Source organism: Momordica charantia (genome assembly GCF_013281855.1).
Source record: "Momordica charantia cultivar OHB3-1 chromosome 11 unlocalized genomic scaffold, Mcharantia_2.0 BLBB01000011.1, whole genome shotgun sequence".
NCBI lineage: Eukaryota > Viridiplantae > Streptophyta > Magnoliopsida > Cucurbitales > Cucurbitaceae > Momordica > Momordica charantia.
In genome coordinates this window covers 8476382-8496605 of record NW_028275159.1, presented here as the reverse complement: position 1 = coordinate 8496605, position 20224 = coordinate 8476382, and the positions used below count along the sequence as shown (strand labels likewise).

General features: G+C 35.6%; 2 protein-coding genes across 4 annotated transcripts; one reads left to right on the top strand and one right to left on the bottom strand.

The window, feature by feature from the left end:
* The first annotated feature begins 391 nt into the window (after positions 1–391).
* Positions 392–9265, top strand: AT-HF (HIS HF). Its single transcript, XM_022283912.2, has 19 exons — positions 392–703; positions 780–862; positions 1177–1271; positions 1413–1516; positions 1926–2095; positions 2209–2323; positions 2585–2640; positions 2736–2774; positions 2988–3086; positions 3882–3944; positions 4055–4117; positions 4222–4304; positions 4421–4529; positions 4614–4667; positions 5313–5400; positions 5650–5687; positions 5865–5970; positions 7342–7508; positions 8890–9265. The coding sequence occupies exons 1-19, from the start codon at positions 511–513 to the stop codon at positions 8947–8949; spliced, it is 1785 nt and encodes a 594-aa protein (XP_022139604.1). The 5' UTR covers positions 392–510; the 3' UTR covers positions 8950–9265.
* Positions 9266–10754: 1489 nt separating this feature from the next.
* On the bottom strand, positions 10755–18577 carry LOC111010406 (Dihydrolipoamide succinyltransferase). 3 transcript variants are annotated; one of them, XR_002601350.2, is made up of 16 exons: positions 18421–18577; positions 18092–18153; positions 17913–17984; positions 17592–17652; positions 17461–17488; positions 14716–14786; positions 14222–14296; positions 14068–14123; positions 13913–13957; positions 13559–13828; positions 13335–13429; positions 12801–12891; positions 12597–12707; positions 11933–12127; positions 11352–11600; positions 10755–11028 (listed from the first exon to the last, which is right to left on the bottom strand). XR_002601350.2 is itself a non-coding variant. In XM_022283800.2 (15 exons), the coding sequence occupies exons 2-15, from the start codon at positions 18140–18142 to the stop codon at positions 11409–11411; spliced, it is 1413 nt and encodes a 470-aa protein (XP_022139492.1). In that variant the 5' UTR covers positions 18143–18153; positions 18421–18577; the 3' UTR covers positions 11071–11408. The 3 variants fall into 3 exon arrangements, 1 of the variants encoding a protein (XP_022139492.1); XR_002601349.2 differs by having other exon boundaries at positions 10755–11020; XM_022283800.2 differs by lacking the exon at positions 10755–11028 and having other exon boundaries at positions 11071–11600.
* Between the last annotated feature and the right edge of the window lie 1647 nt (positions 18578–20224).

Here is a 20224-nt window from a genome sequence, read left to right as displayed (position 1 = left end):
ATAACAAAATAGTATTTAAACCTCGTTTCATATTACACATTCTAAGTTTAACATTATTACACATTCTAAGTTTAACATATTTTTAAATTCCTTAGATTTTTGTAATTTGATAAAATTTTTACTTTTTATTTTCAAAATAGAAGTTTTTTTTTTTGTTTTTTTTCCAAAGGTTCAAAATGGAAGTTTGCTCACTCACAACAAAAATTAAGACTAGAAAACCCAGTTTTGTTTTTAAAATTAACTAAAATTTTAAAAGTATTTATTCAAAAGATGGAAATAAAAATTGGAGGAAAATAAGCTTAATTTCTTCAAAAGAGTTAATTAAAAACGAAAATATTATATTAGATGAATTAATTATGTTTTAGAATTAAATTTTTATAAAATTTCTCCGTTAATCAATACAGAGCTTGCGAGAACGCCGCTACACTGAAGCTTTCTTCTTCGAGCAGCTGCCGATTCAAGCTCGAAATCTCCGTCCAGACTCCACAGAGAGTTCCGGCGAGGACTGTAATGGAAGCGCCGCCGTTCGCCGTCGCTGGTTCTTCTTCCTCTTCTTCTTCTCAGATTGTATTTCGATCACTTTCCTCATCGCCTCGTACGAGCTCTCTCTTTTTTCTTCCCAATAGTTGTTATAAAACTCGTCATCTCAAAGTCAAGTCCTCTGGCAAGTTTGCTGTTCGCGCCTCATTTGCTGGTGACTCAGGTACTCTCTCTGCCAATGAATTTGTTGCTCATTTCAAATGCTATCCCTCGTAATTTTCCCGCGTTTGTTGTTGTAGTCGTGACTTTGCTGGATTACGGTGCTGGTAATGTTCGTAGTGTGAGGAATGCAATTCGTTACCTTGGCTTTGATATCAAAGATGTGAGATTTTCTTTCTGTCTTCTGTATTGATTTTTCGCCGTATTAGGATACTCTGGTTGGGCTTGCAGTAATTTATACTTCGAATCAAACAAAAAAGTTCTTGTTATCTTATAATTGTGACTGGAAGAACCAGCTGGATACTTATTGGCATTTGATCGAGCATAATGATTTATTGATGCTGATTCCATAATTTTGTATTTCAGTGTGCTGTTAGCACTAGTCTAGTTACCGAGTAGTATGTTCATGCCATTTCGTATGGTGAGTGTTTTGGTAACCATCTAGCAATAACTTGACGTATGAAAGCTGATTTTTAGGTGCAAACACCAGAAGACATTCTAAATGCAAACCGCCTAATATTTCCTGGAGTTGGGGCATTTGCTCCGGCCATGGACGTGCTAAACAATAAAGGGTAAGAAATTTTTCTGCCTATTGCTTCTTAACACGCGAGTACAAACTTTTTGGTGTTGAACAAACAATCCAGAATGAGTTGAATGATGCAAATTAGTTGTAAGCATTATTTATTGTTTGGAGCATGCGTGATGTTTTGCAGCATGGCTGAAGCACTCTGCACTTATATTGAGAATGATCGCCCATTTTTAGGAATTTGTCTTGGGCTTCAACTACTCTTTGAATCAAGCGAGGAGAATGGACCAGGTTTGAAATTGATTATTTTGATGTGTTTCTTAGTCATTTGTTTCCTTTCTTTGAAAGGAGACGGTAAACATTCCATTGAAGATGATGAGAGGCTACAAAGAAGAGAAACCCCAAATGGGCCAAGGGAGTTCACCAAAAAGTACTTCAATTGACATAAATAAGAATGGAGCAATAACTGTAGAATACATTTGAGAGGATACACCAATTTGAAGTAATAAATCCCTATACATATTACATGCCCTTCTATTCCTCTCCTTCCAAAGTTCCCCTGTTCTAAAAGAGAATTCTACTGTAAGAAACACATGAAAACCACTTGCTTGAAGGGTCTTTTCTTAAATTGAATTAAATGATTATTTTGAAATCACTTTTCTTCCGATAAAGACTAAATTACTCTTGTTATGTGTTTCAGTAAAAGGTCTTGGCTTAATACCGGGTGTGGTTGGGCGTTTTGACTCTTCCAATGGTTTTAGGGTACCCCATATTGGGTGGAATGCTCTGGAAATCTCTAAGGACTCTGAGATCTTGGATGATATTTCTAATCGACATGTCTACTTTGTTCACTCTTACCGTGCTATGCCAGTAAGATGTGTCTCCTTAGAAATAGTTATTTTTCCATGTGGTCTTTGACGAACATTTTCCTTCTCTCTCAACATTTTGTATATCGGTGTCCTAATTGTTTTCTCTTATTTCAGTCAGATGAGAACAAGGAGTGGATCTCTTCTACTTGCAGCTATGGCGACAGGTTTATAGCTTCAGTTAGAAGGGGAAATGTCCATGCAGTTCAATTCCACCCAGAAAAGAGTGGAGGTAAGAATTAAGATATGATTTTCTTTCTACCTTCAGATTTCTCATATGATTTCTGATACGAGGCAAATTTCCTCCCCCGGGAAAAAAAAAAAAGAGGAAAAAGAAGAAAACTGATGTCGTAGTTGAGTTTTGCTGCTTAAGGTTCAAGTTTGATTTAATCAGATTTTGTTTGCTCTTTGACCCTGTTAATACTCTATGTATCAGAAGATTTTCATTATCGCTGCCTACTTTTTGATGTTGACAGATATGTATAATTATCAGATGTAGGTCTGTCTGTCCTAAGAAGATTCTTGTTTCCAAAGTCGACTGTCACCAAGGTATGTTAATTTTCATCCTAGGATATGAATGTTTTATCATTTTACATCACATTATTTTAGATCGGCTAACAACTTGAAATGTTCATTTAAGACAGAAGCCCAGTGAGGGAAAGGCTTCAAGGCTTGCAAAAAGGGTAATAATCACTCAACACTAACAATATAGTAGCTTGATATTTTTTTTCTCACTTTTATATTCTTATCCCACAAGACAAAGCCCAGAAAGGGTAATAATCCTTGCAAAAAACTCTTTGTTTTTCTTATCCCATTTTTGGTTTCTCTGTCTATTATATTGTACTCTATAAATGTGGTAAGAGGAGATTGTCAGCGAATCTTTTTAGTTCTCTTAGGTAATTGCTTGTCTTGACGTGCGAACAAATGACCAAGGGGACCTTGTTGTTACCAAAGGGGACCAATATGACGTAAGGGAGCAAACAGAAGAGAATGAGGTACATTAAACATTTTCATATGGTTGACTAATAAGTTTGATGATTAGTTGATGTATGTCTGTACATTCGTTTGGATACTCTCAATTGTAAAAAAATAAAAATCATTTCTACATAAAATGTATTAAACAATTTTCCTAGGTGGAAGTGCATTTAGTATTTTCAGTTATAAGGAAGTTTCAGGTTTACTTTTATCAGCAAATTTTTGGTATAGTTGTAATCTTTAAAGGCTAAAAGAGGGTCTTTTGAGGTGTGGAGCATTTACACTTGAGCATGTTTCTATGTGCCTTGATTACGTCTGAGTTCATTTACATTTTTTTTTTTGGGTAAATGGTAGGGTTTATGGTCATGGCTCTCTTGGAGGATATTGTTTTTCTTTTGAGGATCCTTTTTATGTTGTTTAGCGTTGTCTTGCTGTTTCACGTTCTTAATAAAATCACTTGGTTTCTTTTCTAATAAAAGGTTAAAAGAAAATTCTAATACCAGCTAAATATCAGGCCATCTTACATATTTGTGATGACTTTTTCTATTTACTAGTTTTATCATGTATGATCACGTCCTGTCCTGGGAAGTCTAGTTAGTTTTTTTTATTCATGTATAGCACCTTAATTCATAGCATTTTTTTTATTTAAAGGGTGCTATTTTTGTAATGTTGTTTAGCAGTTTATTCTAATTCTCATTGTTACAATGCCAACTTTTATTATTCTGGGGGGCTGATTAGAGGAATGGTCCCATGTTCTTTCAATCTGCAAGGATGATGCTTCATTTATGGAAATGACACTATTATTTATTGTTTAGGTTAGGAACCTTGGCAAGCCGGTAGATCTTGCTGGACAGTACTACAAAGATGGAGCTGATGAGGTATGGCCTCACCACCATTTATCTTAAAAACTGTCATCTAAGTTATTATTAATTTTAAAGTGATGCTATTTAGATTTTCATCTGCTTGATGTCTTTATGTTGAATTGCAGGTCAGTTTTTTGAATATAACTGGTTTCCGTGACTTCCCTCTGGGCGACTTGCCAATGTTGCAGGTTTGTTAAATTGTGATTGCAGTTATTTTGCACTATAATGTTTCCAGATAAATGATTTCATTCCAGTCATTTTTCTAATCTCACCTCCTTGCTACTCTTCATAGGTGCTGAGATACACATCAGAAAATGTTTTTGTACCATTGACTGTTGGGGGTGGAATTAGAGATTTTAAGGATGCGAATGGCAGGTGTGCTCTTTGTATTACGGGGTTACTTTTTTTAAAAAAAAATACTTTGATCAACTAGTATGTTATGCAGATATATGCTGCTTTAATCTAATTAATGTTATGCAAATCCTTGTCAGACACTATTCTAGCTTGGAAGTTGCTTCAGAATATTTCAGATCTGGAGCTGATAAAATATCTATTGGAAGCGATGCAGTTTATGCTGCTGAGGAATATTTAAGAACTGGCGTATGTGCTATATCAATCATCTGTTTTTAGTTGACTTGTGTGCATGGTTGTTACACTTATGGTTCTTGAACGGTCTGCTATCAGGTAAAGACGGGAAAGAGCAGCTTGGAGCAGATTTCTAAGGTTTATGGAAATCAGGTGATTAATTTCAATCGCACAAGATATTGTTGTGATCATTCATGTATTTAATCCCGGTATTGAATTGTAAGGTCCAGAGGACTTGCTTATACTTTCAGAGTGCAGCAGTGTCTGTGCTTTTCATTGTGGCCAGGATTTTCTACACAACATTTTATTTTTTTCCATATTTGGTAACTAGACAGTGGTCATATTCAGTAGGGTTACTATTACAAGAAATTGGCTCTAAATTGAAAAGCAAGAAAAATTTATTGGATGCCAAGATACAATACAGTATTTTATGATTATCTCACATCCGATAATATAGAATCATTATCAGTTTGTTGACTTCAACGCTTTAGTGCTACGTCTGCCCAAATATGTGTAGTTTGCATTTTTGTCTTACTCATGTGTTGTTCGAATTACAGCCTTGTTCTTCATGCTTCTGGTGATGGAAGTATGTAATAAGTAACCTGCTCACTCTCTCCTCCCTCCTCTCTCTTCTTTCTTAAACTCTGTAATGTCTAATTTGACCACATCTATAATATAATGTTGTGACCGACAGAAAAGACATATATTATTAAAAATTTATTAATTTAATGTACATGGATGTTTAATCTTTGTTCTTGGAAGTAATCTCAGTGAGTTTATCCAAAATCTCTATTACAGGCTGTTGTGGTTAGTATTGATCCTCGTAGAGTGTACCTTAAAAGTCCTGATGATGTGGAGTTCAAAGTTATACGAGTAACAAACCCAGGTAAATGAATACTTCATTTCTACTGTTTCCTCAAAACCTGTCTGACCCCTGTTGTCTTTAATAGTCCATGAGATCAGAGGTGTACGTTAATTATGAATTCTGCCTTTGCTCCCTTGCTGACTGTGTGATTGTGACATGTATAAAAACAGAGGAGCATTATCGATGAGAGAATCAAGACTATAGATAAATTTTAGGAAGTTTGCTGCTTACTTGGATTGAATTTATAAAGGTGACTTCTGTTGGTTTCAGGTCCTAATGGAGAAGAATATGCATGGTATCAGTGTACAGTAAGTTCGATTGGTGCTTCACATTTTATTTTGCATTGAAATTGTCTGAATGCAAATTCCTTTTCAACAAGCTGCCACTTCTTGTTTTTATGAACAAAATTGAGAGTGTGAGTTACTACAACTATACTATTGCTTCAGTTGAAACTGAGATCAGCAAATTTCTCGTTTGTTCACTAGGTTAACGGAGGTCGAGAAGGTCGACCAATTGGAGCTTATGAGCTTGCAAAAGCAGTAGAGGAGCTAGGAGCTGGAGAAATACTGTTAAACTGCATAGATTGTGACGGTAAGCATGGAAATATAGTCATTATCTCTATGAGCATGGAAATATCATATTATCTTTTACCTTTTTATTTTCTTTTGATAAGAAACCTCCTACATATTGCAAGAACTACAAAGGTCGGGAGGATAGGTTTTGGTGTACACCAATAAGAGAGAATTTTATTAAGTAATGTCTATGCTCTGTTACAGCAGTAGGCTAGGTATTTATACAAGTTTAAGGGCATAACTAATCAGCTTAACAATAACTAGCCGTTGGTTAAAGCCTAACAACCAAAACAGCCTTACCACCAAAAACTAGCCGTTGGTTAGTTTTAAGCCTAACAACTAACTAATGACTAAAGTAGTCCGTTGGTATGAATATCAAGGCTAACCACCCTACATCAGATTTCCTTAAAGGGGATTGTCCACGGAGGAGGTTACAAAAGCCCTTCCAGTCAGTCGTAATTACAGAACTTGTATGTATGGACTAGCAGTAAGAAATCTGAAAATGCTTAAGCTCCCATGTCTTGCCCACTATAACTCTTTTTTCTTTTTGTTCCAAACATTTCGAAGCAAAACAAAAGAGTGAATTGGCACCCATCAAGATCAGCTTTGTCTCTGAGAGACGGAGCATGAATGATCCCTTCAAAACAATCCTTTGAAGATTGACGCATAGACCAACTGATGCCCGCAGAGGTTCACCACACATTACTAACAAACTGGCAATGGAAGAAAAGTTGTTCCCCGCTTTTCCCCATCCTTGAACTCTGTGAATCGTGTTAATTTTCTCAAAGTTGAGGTGGTTACCTGCCAAGAAAGTTATCCCCTTTGCAGACTTTAGACTTTCATATTCTCCTGCTGCTGGTAGGGGGAATATACGACTGTCCTTGATGATATATGATGGTGAGGGGACCTGTTTGAGAATCGACCTGAAGCCAGAATTCTAAATTATGCATCTTGACAGAGAAACTGTCAGGTCTCCCATGATTAGAAGATAAGCCCATTCAGAATTGTTGATTCCTTAATTGATTCGAACGGTCATAAACTGCTTCAATGGTTTGGTGTTTACTAGTGGAAAGAGCAATACAATCGGGAAATTTTGATATTCTTAGGAAGAACCCCATCCACCAATTATCCCAAAATCTGACTTTATCCTCCTTTTCCAACTTTAAAGGACGAATGGTCATAGGTGACTATGAGCTTGGGTAGACTAATAATCACTTCATTGCTCCTTTTATCTAAATCAACATTTCCCTTTTGGTTTTGGCTAGACACCAAAGCTGTTGATGAAACATGCATGCTTTTACTTCTTGCTCTTGCTTAGAGGGTAATCTGTCTTCTTAAATATTATTATTTTTGTTGTTATTATTGTTATTATGTTTCTAAATGTTATCAGGTCAAGGAAAAGGATTCGATATAGATCTAGTAAAGCTGATATCAGATTCTGTTAGCATACCCGTTATTGCCAGTAGTGGAGCTGGGTCTTCTGACCATTTCTCTGATGTGTTTAACAAAACGAATGCTTCTGCTGCTCTTGCTGCTGGAATTTTTCATCGTAAGGAGGTACTACCCGAGATTCCTCATCCTAGTTATACTTACAGATTCCTGATGAGTTGATACCATGTTTTAACCTTGATTTTCGATTTATTTAGAAGAAAATTCTTGTTTGATTTTATCAAGTTTCAAACAACCTTTGCTCTTGTGACTGTATACACCTGATTGTTTGGGAGCATGTGACTAAATCCTTGATGTTAATTTTATGTAAATACTATAGGACATTCAATTCAAATCACTCTCTGCTGCCTTGGACTTAGGAAAATTGTTATGAAACCTTAGAATTGGGTCTAATAACCTTGCTGAGTAACGAGACCAGAATTCAATCTCAAAAACCCCGGTGCTCGACTTGACTATGAAAGAGTAGACTCTTCTCAGCTTGTATTCACTTGGATTATGTTGGAGGTTCACCGTTAGTTTATGATTAACCGTTTGCAAATATTCTCCATTTATTTAGATAAATAAAGCCAAGTGGTTTAAAAATTAGCTCACTTAGCTAAATCTGAGATATAAAACCATCAAGAAATGACTTAACGATCAATAAGGGCCAATGTAAATAGTAAAAGACTTGAAGGGAATGAAATCAAACCATGGTGGCCACCTACCTAGGATTTAATATCCTTCGAATTTCCTTGTCAACCAAATGTAGTAGGATCAAGCGATTGGTCGTGATTAGTTAAGGTGTGCACAAACTAGCCCAGACGCACGGATATTAAAAAAATAAAAATAAAAACTGAATCCGAGATGTACTGGTGGTAATATCTTTCAATTCAATCTTACCCACCTCAGTCAAATTCTCACAAAGATAGCCACAAGATTGAAGAAACTGTAGTGCAGTTGGCAGCTGTATCTGGAAATCTGCTATCATTGCTGCAGTCTGCACTACAAAAGATATGGAACTAGGCCAATCTTGTTGCCGCTTAACATGTCTGAGGTGCCAGGAGCAGCAAAGCCCGACATTTTTATAGGGAAGGAAGATAGAACGAAAACTTTAAATCTTCTTTTGTACATTTTTAATTTAGGGTAGCTCCGCTTCGAGCAGGTGTTAGAGTAATTTTTGCTCATGGGGATTGTCTTTTTGTCTTTTTTTTTATATTTCTTTTTTGGGATTCAAACCTCTGACATTTTGTACGATGATATATGTCTTAACAAGTTGAACTATGCAAAATTGTAACTCCTAGGGATTGCTGGACTATATAAAATATATATTTTTAGTATTTTTCCAGCATTGAACTAATTTTGTGATGGCATAAGAATAGCTCAGTGATTAAGACATCTTGCTTCTACATAGAGGTTGGAGGTTCAATCCCTCGTTTCCACGTCTATTGTATTAAAGAAAAAGAAAGAACTAGTTCGCTCTGTCTAAACAATTCAATATTGTGGGTTGCAGGTGCCGATTCAGTCCGTAAAAGAGCATTTATTAAAGGAAGGCATAGAAGTGAGAATCTAACTACATCAATCTATAAAAGCTCTTTGCAGCAGAGGCATCAATTTTGATGATTGCTAAAAGGCAAAAGGTTTGAATACAACATTATTTGGTGCTTAATACTTTCTGATTTTGCTGTAATGTAGTTTACTTGTTGCTTTAATTCCAAGCCCACCTTTTTAAGTTGATAATTATTTCAGCAATTAAATTAGATGAATAGACAATGAACTTGCATTGACTTCATATAATATTTAGTTTGATGACGCCTGCCATTTCAATGTTCAAACTGAGCAGATGAACAAAATTTTACCCACAATTTTAGATTATTACTTTCTTGTAATTGTTCTTTGTTAATACATTTTAAATGTTAAAATAACTTTTTATGTTTTTTTTTCTCAAAAAGGAGAAGAATACTTTGATGTAGAAGCCTTACATTTTGCTAAATTTCTCTCTAAACATGTATTCTTTGTCCGTTGGTTTTTTCCTTTTTTCTAAACATTAATACTTTTTTGGGAAAACTTTTGTATGGACTTGGAGTCGAGTGGACAACGCATCAATTACTGCCTTCCTATCTTTAGTTGTATGCTATAAAGTTGTTTATCTTATATTACTTCAGGCCTACGAGGCTACAACATACTTTCTAAAATATTTTTCAACATTTTCTAAAATCCGTTTTCAGACTAAGTTCTCTGAAAAATGTCGGTGGAGGTTGCATTATAGTCCAGTTGTGTCATCGGTAGTCTTGTTTTAAGTTGTTGACTTGCTTGTGGGTTGAAACAAGTGTCTCGATGAACAAAAGTAAGTGCGTAACAATTGAATTCCTCTAGTTAGATTGCAATTGTGACTGGTTAATATCAAAGTCCAAGCCTTGATTAAATTTATTCAATAACTCAATTCAAAGTTATTCACTCAGAACTCAAAATTATGCTCACATGGTCAGCAATATTATACCTACAATTCCAATCACTACATATGAGTCTCATATATCCCAATGATCTTCTAATGAGCCACTAAGCCACTAATCATAATTTACTCAGAAATTCATCTTGGTCATAAGAGGGTAAACACAAACCCAAACCAGGATCATTCGAAGAGATTCTCATCTACTTTCCACAGACAAAAAGGAGAAAATTCAATCATACGATGTCTTGAACCTTAAAAGATGAATTCTACCTTGTAATGTCGTGGCCCTCAAAGTAAAAAATATAACCTATCCAAACATGTTTTTTCTTTTTTTTTTTTTTTTTTTGTGGTAGAAATTGAACTCATCCTCTGCTCAAGTTAAATGGAGAGAAATTTACAACATTTTATTTGGATCAAAGGTTTCTAGAGACCAGATCTCAATCCAACCCACCAGCCACCCACCACCACGATAATAAATACAAGTACTTTCAAAACATCCTTTTTATCTATACCTCAAACAAGTTTATATTAGTCACCATACTCTCAAAACATCCATTTTAATCTATATTAATTCTTTTGATAATAATTTAACCATACCACTTCACTTAATTGAAAATATAACTATAGATTTGTATTAAAAATTTTCTTGTGTTAAATTTTGCATATAAGGACCAAATTGGTCATTTTTTAAGAGTGCTATAAATAAAATAAACATTTCGAAAATGATATAAGTTAAAATTACAAAAACTAAAGTTAACCAAAACAAAATATACAAAAAATTTCACAACTTTCAGACCGCATAATTCTGATATATTTCATGGTAGGAGTGACTTCTTGATATAAAATGGCATGCTTTTGGAATCCATATTTCGCTGACATCTCAAAAGAATCAGAGATGTCCAGTAATTAACTAGTTTTCAAGAATGTTGCTTCCAATCCCCATTTTTATTTTGTTTTGCAGAAGAAAAAAAGGTATACCACCGTACTTTCCCAGCAGGGAAAAAAAAAAAAGTTTTCATGCAACTCTACAGTTACGTCTAGTAAAAGTCAATAACACCACCTCTAAATCATCTGAGACAGAAATACCATTACCAACTAAGAACTTGAAAGTTGCAACTAATATGTCCCGAACTGGCTGTGGCAAGTCTCGAACTGACTAGCTATTCAGACTGGGAAAGGAATATGGAAACCCCTGAAAAACTTGCGAATAAAGTACTTACTCCTCAAGCTAAACACCACAGAGACTTGTAACTTGAAACTATTGCCATATTGGGTAGTAAATCCCATAAATAACTCCATTATCAAAACAATTCGACAATATTGACGTGGAAGTTCCCACAGCACAATTCATGGAAAATCGCTTTTAAAAACATGCTTTCCAACGAAATCTCTCATATCAGTATCAATTATGACAGGCCGCAATAACAACTTATGGGAGCACAAGCATGGAAAATGCTACAAAACTTGAAATCTGAGGAAAACGTATTTATTTCTCAAATGGTTTAAAGGTTTTGGAGTTTTACCCTTTGGAAACACCACATGCTGAAGACTTCTTCGTGACAGCTATGGTTTCGGAGACTTTATATGTCAAGGAGAAGTCTCCGTGGGTCTTCGACAATGTCCTTGATGCGGCGCAAAAAGAAGACTGCCTCTCTCCCATCAATGAGTCTGTGGTCGTACGTTAAAGCGATGTACATCATTGGCCTTGGGACGACATTGCCTCCAACCACCATGGGACGGGAGACTATAGAATGCATTCCCAAGATTGCCGACTGCCAAGAAAGTTCAGATTTCCAGTTTTCTTATCAAGATCCAAATTGAAAAGACAAAAAAAAAGGATGGTAATAGTGAAGTCACTTGTAGAATGAATGAACCAGCAAACCATGGATAATATACTATACACCCAACGTATATGGATCTGAGGGAACATTTTCACCTCCATAGATTCAGATAAGTTTATGCCATGAATATCTTTGTTCAAAAGTTTCTTTGGAAGCGTGAAAAAATCGTAAATATAAGGTGATATCATTGATGAAGTATGACATGATTATATGAGATATATTTTCTTTTTGGGAGTAGGGGTGAATGTTTTATGAGCACAAACCTGTGGGGGATTAATAATGGGGGTACTCAAAAGGCTTCCATAAACACCACCGTTGGATACTGTAAATGAACCTCCAGCCATCTCGTCAATTGATATAGTGCCATCATTTGCCTTCTTTGCAAGGGTGTTAATCTCCTTCTCTATCTCAGCAAAATTCATCTTATCGGCATTTCTAATAACTGGCACAACAAGACCCTGCATGTAAAAATGATGAAACATAATGTAGCAACCTCATATCTCTATGTAATTAATGATCTAGATTGTGAGCAGAAACTTTAGTTCTTTGGATGGACTTTGGTTCTGTGCCAATTTATATTGGTATCGTGATCACATGAATTCAATGCTGATTTTGCTGACATACTCAGAAACCAACAACAATTTCTAGAAATTCTTAGAATGGCCCTAAAAATCTTCAGATGCAATCAAACATCAGCAAATATGAGCCACCTTTCAAAAGAGTAGGTGCGCTCATAAATTTTAAACCTCTCTTATGTTAAGAGCAATGCCTTTTTTGCATTATATTGAAAGAATCTTTTCAGAAATTAGGAGGAATCATGGGGCATTAAACAAGCAGAGATTTGATAAGAAAACTGTTCCCCTTTTTTTCGTTTAGAATTCTCCTTTAGGTCCTTAAACTCTAAAGCTATATTAAACTCCAACAGACCTTAGGAGTGCCGACAGCTATACTGATGTCTATATAATCTCGGTAGATGATATCATCCCCATCAATCACAGCATTAATAATAGGTTGATTCTGAAGCCCACTGACAGCAGCCTGAAACATGAAAGGAAAAAAGTGAATTGGCTATACACTCATACTTTGTCTGCGTCTAGAATCAACACGTCCACAAAGTTTACAGATACATACTTTAATAAATCCAGACATAAGACCCAACTTGACTCCATGCTTTTCCACAAAAGCATCCTTGTATTCAGAACGAAGCTTCATCAAATTTGTCCTACATAAAAGAAGAGTTCACGAGTTAAAAATGCAGCAGTAAAGACCAATCATTAATGCATAAAGATACGAAGATAAAAGCCAATAGAATTCAAACTAAAAATTTGTCAAATAGGGAACTGCAAATCCCCAACATATCCTTAAAATGCCCCAAGATAACTGCAGTTTAAAGTGAATTAATGTTGGAATTTGAAATGGAGACTATTGGATAAACTAAAATAACAAACACTCAGTAAATCTATAGAAACAGAAGTACCAGTAGCATTCATGCATAATGTGATGGGTTAAAAGAAGTAGGAACTGATAATGTTAAACCAAGCAGCAAACTATAAGCATGTTTGAAAGGTAAAATTAGGAGGCTGCAATGATGGTTTCTTCAAAGGCAGAGGAAACCAGTGCCAAAAACCTGCTGAAAGTCAGAGATTATGACAGGTGAAAACCTACATGTCAACTTCATTGAAGGTCGTCAACATGGCAAATGTGTTCTGAGAATCTTTCAAACGTGTAGCAACTCGCTTCCGAAGCCTTGTCATTGGAACCTAACAATCATGACAATCCCAAGGTGTAAAGCCAATGAGGATAATCCATGAAAATACCCGGTCTTTACAAACAAAAATAAAACGTGCATCCATTTTAGGGCCATGCAGATTTTAAATTATTAGCCTTACTCGTCTTTCCCTATCCTTGGGAGGAAGTTGGGGTTCTGTAGCTGAGCGTTTAGGAGGTGGTGGAGATGGTGCTTTAGGCTTCTCACTAACAGGAGTTTCAACTTTAGGCTTTTCTTTCTCCTTTTCTATTTTTTCAGCTGGAGCTGTCTGAGAAGCAGCTTGCTCTGATGTCTTCTCAGAAGGAGCAACATGAGTTACACCTTCAGCAGATTTTGAAATAACAGCAACCTTGGTACCTGGTTCAACTGTATCTCCTTCCTTGGCAACAAACTGCCAACATTTACGTTAATTAACCATCAATTAATAACAAGCGTAGCTAATAAAATTAACCAGTAGAAGTCCAGAAATAGGCACCTTCTGGATGACACCAGCTCCAGGACTAGTGACATCAATTGTAACCTATAGGAAATTAGCAGCACAGGATTTAAATGAAATGTCATATCATATTCACAGAGGAATGAAAAAAATATATAATTTTTCCGCCATAAATCGATAAATCAAGAAAACACCTTATCTGTTTCAATCTGAGCAATTGCTTCATCCAGTTCTACTCTATCACCGGGATCTGCTCTCAACATATCAGAATGGCTTCTTAATATATTACTAAAGAGATCAGTGTATTAAGTAGCAACAAGGAAGATATATAATAGCCAAATAACATACTCTTCAGGAATTTTGCCAGAGTTCCATCAGTGATAGATTCAGCCAATGGAGGTACGACAACATCAAGCAGATCCCCTTTATCGCCAAATATGACAGTAAGTTAATTACAGAAAGCAAAAAATTAAAAAAGGAAATGTGACACAGACAACAGCTCAAAGACAACCAAAGAAAAAGAAACTTGTTATAAGAAACAGAATGAACGTGCAGTATACTCTTCACCGAGTACATAAACAAGCAAGCAACATCAAAGTGAACATTACGAGGTTTGAATTTTTAACAGGCATGATAAAAGTATAAGAGGTAAGAAACTAAACTTTTCAGTGATGGTATGAAAAGTGCAAGAGGGAACCAAAGGAGATTACACAAAGACTCTCCAAGTAGTGTTAATTATAAGAACCATAGCAAAGTTTTTCACATAAAGCCAACTAACGCCCAGAAGATGTTCAAAACAAGACATAAGCAAAAATCATTGAGAAAAGACAGTCATGTCGCACCATTATCTGAAGAGAAGTTCCGGCCATTCATTTCCATCATAGGTCTTTGCTGCATACTTGCAAAAGCTAGCCTGATCACCATATAAAGATTTAAAATCAAAGGGGGTAGAGCAGTACAAGAACTAATGAAAATAAATAATCTATTTGCTCCACATTCCACTGGAACTTTGTTTTCAATGAGAAAAGCATCATTGTAATGGTTATTATCACAAGTAACCAAAAAAAATTTGCCAGTCAAATTACCAACTGCTCGAGCCAAATTAAATCAAGATCTTATCTATCTCCAAGTGTCAGTTTATTTTCCGGCTTTTCTTCTTTTCGACGAAAGTCAAGTTTCAGGTAGAATTCGGTTCACAATGATAGCCTTGAGAATCTCAAACCCAATCCTGGACAACATAAAATCCATCCTTGATATTTGATATTGAGAGATCAGAGACCCAAGGAAGATCGAAGTAGAGTAGCACAAATCCACCTCTTCTTTATTTATTATTTTTTTTAATAAGTAACATTGAGAATATATTGACAAAAAGACCAAACAATACAGCCTAGGGGCCGAGGGAAGAGAAACTGACAAATTGGATTTTCATCTTTTTCGGCCCTTTTCCTTTCCAAATCAATAGTGCTGAGATTTTGGGTAACAGAGATTTGGTCCCCTTTAGAGTTTAGCCCTGAGAACATTGACTTCAGAAAGACTTCACTTGATGACTCATAGTGTCCATCTCATTTTATCTCCTCTCTTAAGGACAAAATCTATTCAAAAACTCTAAAGGACAGCTAAATTCACCAAGTTAAAATTCACAAGTCCTCTGGGTCTAAGAGAGTTTAAGATACATTTGCAAGTTAAAAGTTTACACCAAAAAGCCATGAAAAAAGAAATCTCTATGAGCAATTCAGCGGGTCCTTCCCGTGCATTTCCCTCATTCCATAAGACCCAGGGGTAAATAAAAGTCATGTTCATGAGATAACCACATAATCTTCATATCCTACTTATCCTGCTTGAAAGGGTAGCCCTTGAAAGCCCAGATACATAAAAGCCAAGTTGATGTGTAACAAATTGGAGAAGCTTTCTGTAATTCCTTTGGATGGGTTTCTTACCCTTTTGTATCATTTCATTCATCAAAGAAATTGTTTCCTATCAACAACAACAACAAAAATTCAAAAGAAAAAAAAAAAAAAAAAAAGAACCAAGTCCTCTAAGTCAAAGTTCCAGGACATGGTTTCCTCTTCCCAAACCTTGTAAACTAAATTCTTCTGTGAGGTTGGGAGTCTGGGACAGCAAGGCAAGGAATCTCTGCACAAGTGTTTGCTTTATAACCAGCCACATGACCTCCAAAAGGAAGGTTTTTTATTATCATTAATACATCTGATGCTGGATAAATCTTCGATAAAGGTAACTTCACTTGGTCCAACATGAGAGAATGATGTTTGCTCCTACACACTTGATTATTGTGGATCCTTCCCCTCTCGAGACAAATTCAAGGGTTTTATCGTCAATTCCATGATGACCATGGACCGTAGATGAAGACTTCATTTAAACAAGGATCCTTCCCCCCTCAGATCAGAAAAGATACATTTACCCTATCATAGTCATCAACAGACCTTCAATAATTGGACTGTTGTCTCAATCGCAGTAGGCTAAGGTACTCTGACATGAGTAAGATCAAACTAACGAAATTGAAGCTTACTAGTTGGAATAAAGAAGCCTTACATAAAACTATGTTCCACAAGTCCTTACAAGATCCCATGCCAGGATGCTTCTAATATTATATCAGAGTTGAAGGATTTATGTTTGGCATAAATTAAAAACTGTTTACTTAAGGCAAATATCAAACTGAAACCAAAAGCATAAACTCAGGGTCTCAGAATACATGGACGAAATTCCAAATTCTTCCAAAAAGTTGTGGTTGCTAGGGCCTAGGAGTAAGAGCCTAACCATTAAACTTGTTCCTAATGAACAAGTCTAGTTGCTTTCTGCAAAGAAGGATAGAGAGGAAGAAATTTGTAATTGCCTCCAAACTAATATGCTCTGAATCCTAGATCTATTTGCCAAGGGAAATAAATTGACACTCATCCTTGTGGCTCAAAGGGGCATAACTCAAAATGTCCTTTAATGAACATGACATTTAACAAGTGGTGAAAGACGCAGGGAATTCAAAATCCCCTAGTCCCAATGTGTTCTCAGTTCTCACCTGAATTTTCCAACCATAATCAGAGAAACAGGTGTCAGCTAAAAGTAAAACCGAAAAAACATATAGAACTGAGTCAGTACGACTGGTTTTAACAATGTGGATTGGTCAGTTCATTGATAAGGTTAAATTTAAAATTGGCTTTTATTAAAGTTAAAAGACCAAATATCTAACGACTTTAGACTGGAAAGTTTGTTATGCAAAAACCAGAGTTGTAATCACTCAACTTTCAAATTCCATAGTTTCGAATGGTAAAAAGTATAGGAATTCACTTCAAATCTATTTTCATTTGAAATCTTTTAAACTCATGTGGAACATAGGGAGCATCCATTTTATCAATGATTCTAGTAACTCATTTCTGAGTGATGTGTCAAACAGGCCAAAGAATGCTACACTGGTCTGGTAAACACATTGATCCTCACGGAGAATACACAATCACAAATGATGATAAACACACCTCACCAAAGAATAGGATGAATAGGAAATGAAAATTTTGTCTCAAGGTAGAAGGTAAACAAAACATGGGCTAAATATGTGGAGTAATATAATAGTAACTGACCTTAGAGATTGCGGACTAGCAAAGCCACCTGAAACATAGGGGCACCAATCAATTAAAAAAATGTATAGTTGAACTAGTTGTATGAGGTGGGAGCTTAAACAAGTAGACAGAAAATCTGTAATCAGAATTACCAGGTGAAAGTAGGTGAGAGAAATTTCTTACATGCCCAAAGCTTCTACACTGGTGCAAAATCTAAATGAAGAAAATAAGGCAGGTAAGACACGTGAATAAACTATTGCACGTAAAATAACCAAATGACACCACCTTTCACTTTCATTTAATTTCACAGAGAGAGGTAATAGGAAGACTAAAGAGATACACAGCAAATACTTAGAGCTTATATTAGGTGGTTCATGCATTGTCAAATATACATCTTATTTATTAACAGTACAAGCATGTCCAGGTCCAGACAATGCGCACAAGGTGACAAAAACTCAAGAAAACGAAACTACCTCTTTCACAGCAATGGAACGAACTCTTCCTGCAGAAACGGAAGGTCTGACATCCCGCAAATGCGCAGAAAACTGAAACGAAAGCACTAAAGAATTAGAAGACTACACATACCGACACAAATCATACGTATACCATCATGTACGCCAGGGAAAAATGGATAGAATGCTCTGAAACTTACAAGATTAGAGCCTCCAGACGCAACTCGTCGCCTCACGACCCCAAAAATCATTTTCTCAGCTTCTGCCCAAGCAAATCAAACGAAAATCAGAGCACCGATCAAGTTACAATACAAAAAATCCACACAACAGCATGCTTTCACAATTCCGGTGCTAATAATACATCAGAGCAGAAAAGGAACTTCTAAATCAAATGCGCACATCGCGACACACCAAAAAGAACCTAAAATCAAAACAAGATCACAGAAACCGATTTCCCGATCGCACAAACAAACAGAAACACTAAAATCACTCAATCAGAACAAAACACGAATCGATTGAAAGCGCTTACCGGAGCGACAGAGACCGGAGGAACTCGGGGGGATCAACGCGGAAGGGTTTCAAAGAGAGACAGCGAGAGGAGGAGGAGGGAAGAAAAAGGAATGTTCGAGCACGTTTCGATTTGTTTCCTTTCCTCCATTGCGCCATGATATGGAAGGCTGCACAAGGTGTGAGCCAGCTCACATGAGCTCGACACGTGTCGTGCTGTGATTGGGGAGGGGGAGTTGAGAGGGGTGGGAGGAGGAGCTCGTTTTGGGCTTTTTCTGTTATGGGCCCATTTAATTTACTGTGTCACAGTCAGCTTTCTGAATTTTTAGGGTTTGACCTAATTGCCCCTCGTGCCTTTGGCCTAATTTCAATTCAACCTTATGTCTAGTTTTGGAAACCAAAAAAGTGTGACGAGAAATTTGTACTGAAAAATTGGATGGGAAGAAAGAATCCGTCCGCCTAACTTGAAAACCTATGCTTAATTTTCCATTTTTAATTTGAGGCACCGTTTGCTTTAAAGGGAGAGGAATCAAATAATTGAAATACAAATTTTCTCTCTCTTTTACGTGAATTAAATCACTCGTTAATATTATTATTCATCCCCTATAATTTGGAAACTCACCTCAAACTTGGAATCATCTTTTTTTTTTTTTCTCTTTTTTCGTAATTTCATTTCTTTTCTACAACTTTATTCTCTCTATGTTTGTTTTACTTCTAATAGACTAATTTTGTCTAGTAACAAATTATAATACTTAGTCCATATGATTTTAGTATTAAATATTATAATTGTTATGGGCTTCATTGTTGGCCACACGAATCAAGACTACGGATGTAGATTGATGGATCAAATCCCGAAGAACTACGTCCTTTGAACGAAACTAGTAATGGACCAAATAGGTCAAGTCCAAGTCCTATCTCTAGTTTGAGGCGTCTATGATCGAATAGTCATAAGTTGACGCTATCTTCTCAATGTTAATGAGAGATTGTCTAGACTTGAAACGAAGGTTCCGACAAATAGAAGAGAAAAGAAAAAACGATATGTTAGTAACTTTAGATTTTTTCTTTTGATAATATACTATTTTTTCTCACGATTCACGTAAACTCAGTTATAACTTAAGCATCCAAGTGCATAACTAGTACCACACCAATTTATAATATTTCTATTTCGCAGGTTTCATCCTTTTTTTATATATATATATAGAAAATTGGTATAAATTTGGTTATTAAGTAATCCAAATTTCACGTCAACAATAACAATAAAATAGTATTGTTAAAAAGTGTGACAAGAAATTGAATTAAACTTTTACCTAATTCTGGATATTGAAAAGTGTGACGACAAAATTTCTACTTAAAACTGGATGAAAAGAAATAATCCGTCCACCTAACTTGGAAACCTCTACTTACTCTTTCAGAAAAAAAAAAGTGTGGTTTGGTGCTACAAGTAGTAGACTGATTTGAATCTTCTTTTTCCATTTTCCTTGGTTTAAATACTATTATAGTGAACTAAAATATATATATATATATATATATATATTTTTCAATTTTTGTTCATATATTTTTAAAATGTCAATTTTTATCTCTGTACTTTTAAAAAGTTACTACTTAGTCTCTTAATTTTATTTTTTCCATCAATTTTAGTACGATGCTTCACTCACTACTTTTTTTTAGATGTAGCATATATTTTTATTAAAGGGTTTTCATTGTATACAAATTTTTGTTAACATTTTGTAAGGGACCAAATTAGTCGCTCTTAAAAAAATACAGTCACTCGAACAAACCTTTAAAAATATAATTTTTAAAATGAACAAAAGTTGAGAGTACATAAT

Coding starts and splice junctions, on each gene's coding strand:
- LOC111010406 (XM_022283800.2), bottom strand. CDS start 18,142: ATGATTTTTGGGGTCGTGAGGCGACGAGTTGCGTCTGGAGGCTCTAAT. Junction 14,787..17,460: donor GCTAGTCCGCAATCTCTAAG/GTCAGTTACTAT, acceptor TATGGTGATCAG/GCTAGCTTTTGCAAGTATGC. Junction 12,128..12,596: donor TAGCTGTCGGCACTCCTAAG/GTCTGTTGGAGT, acceptor TTTTACATGCAG/GGTCTTGTTGTGCCAGTTAT.
- AT-HF (XM_022283912.2), top strand. CDS start 511: ATGGAAGCGCCGCCGTTCGCCGTCGCTGGTTCTTCTTCCTCTTCTTCT. Junction 3,945..4,054: donor ACAAAGATGGAGCTGATGAG/GTATGGCCTCAC, acceptor GTTGAATTGCAG/GTCAGTTTTTTGAATATAAC. Junction 5,401..5,649: donor TATACGAGTAACAAACCCAG/GTAAATGAATAC, acceptor TGTTGGTTTCAG/GTCCTAATGGAGAAGAATAT.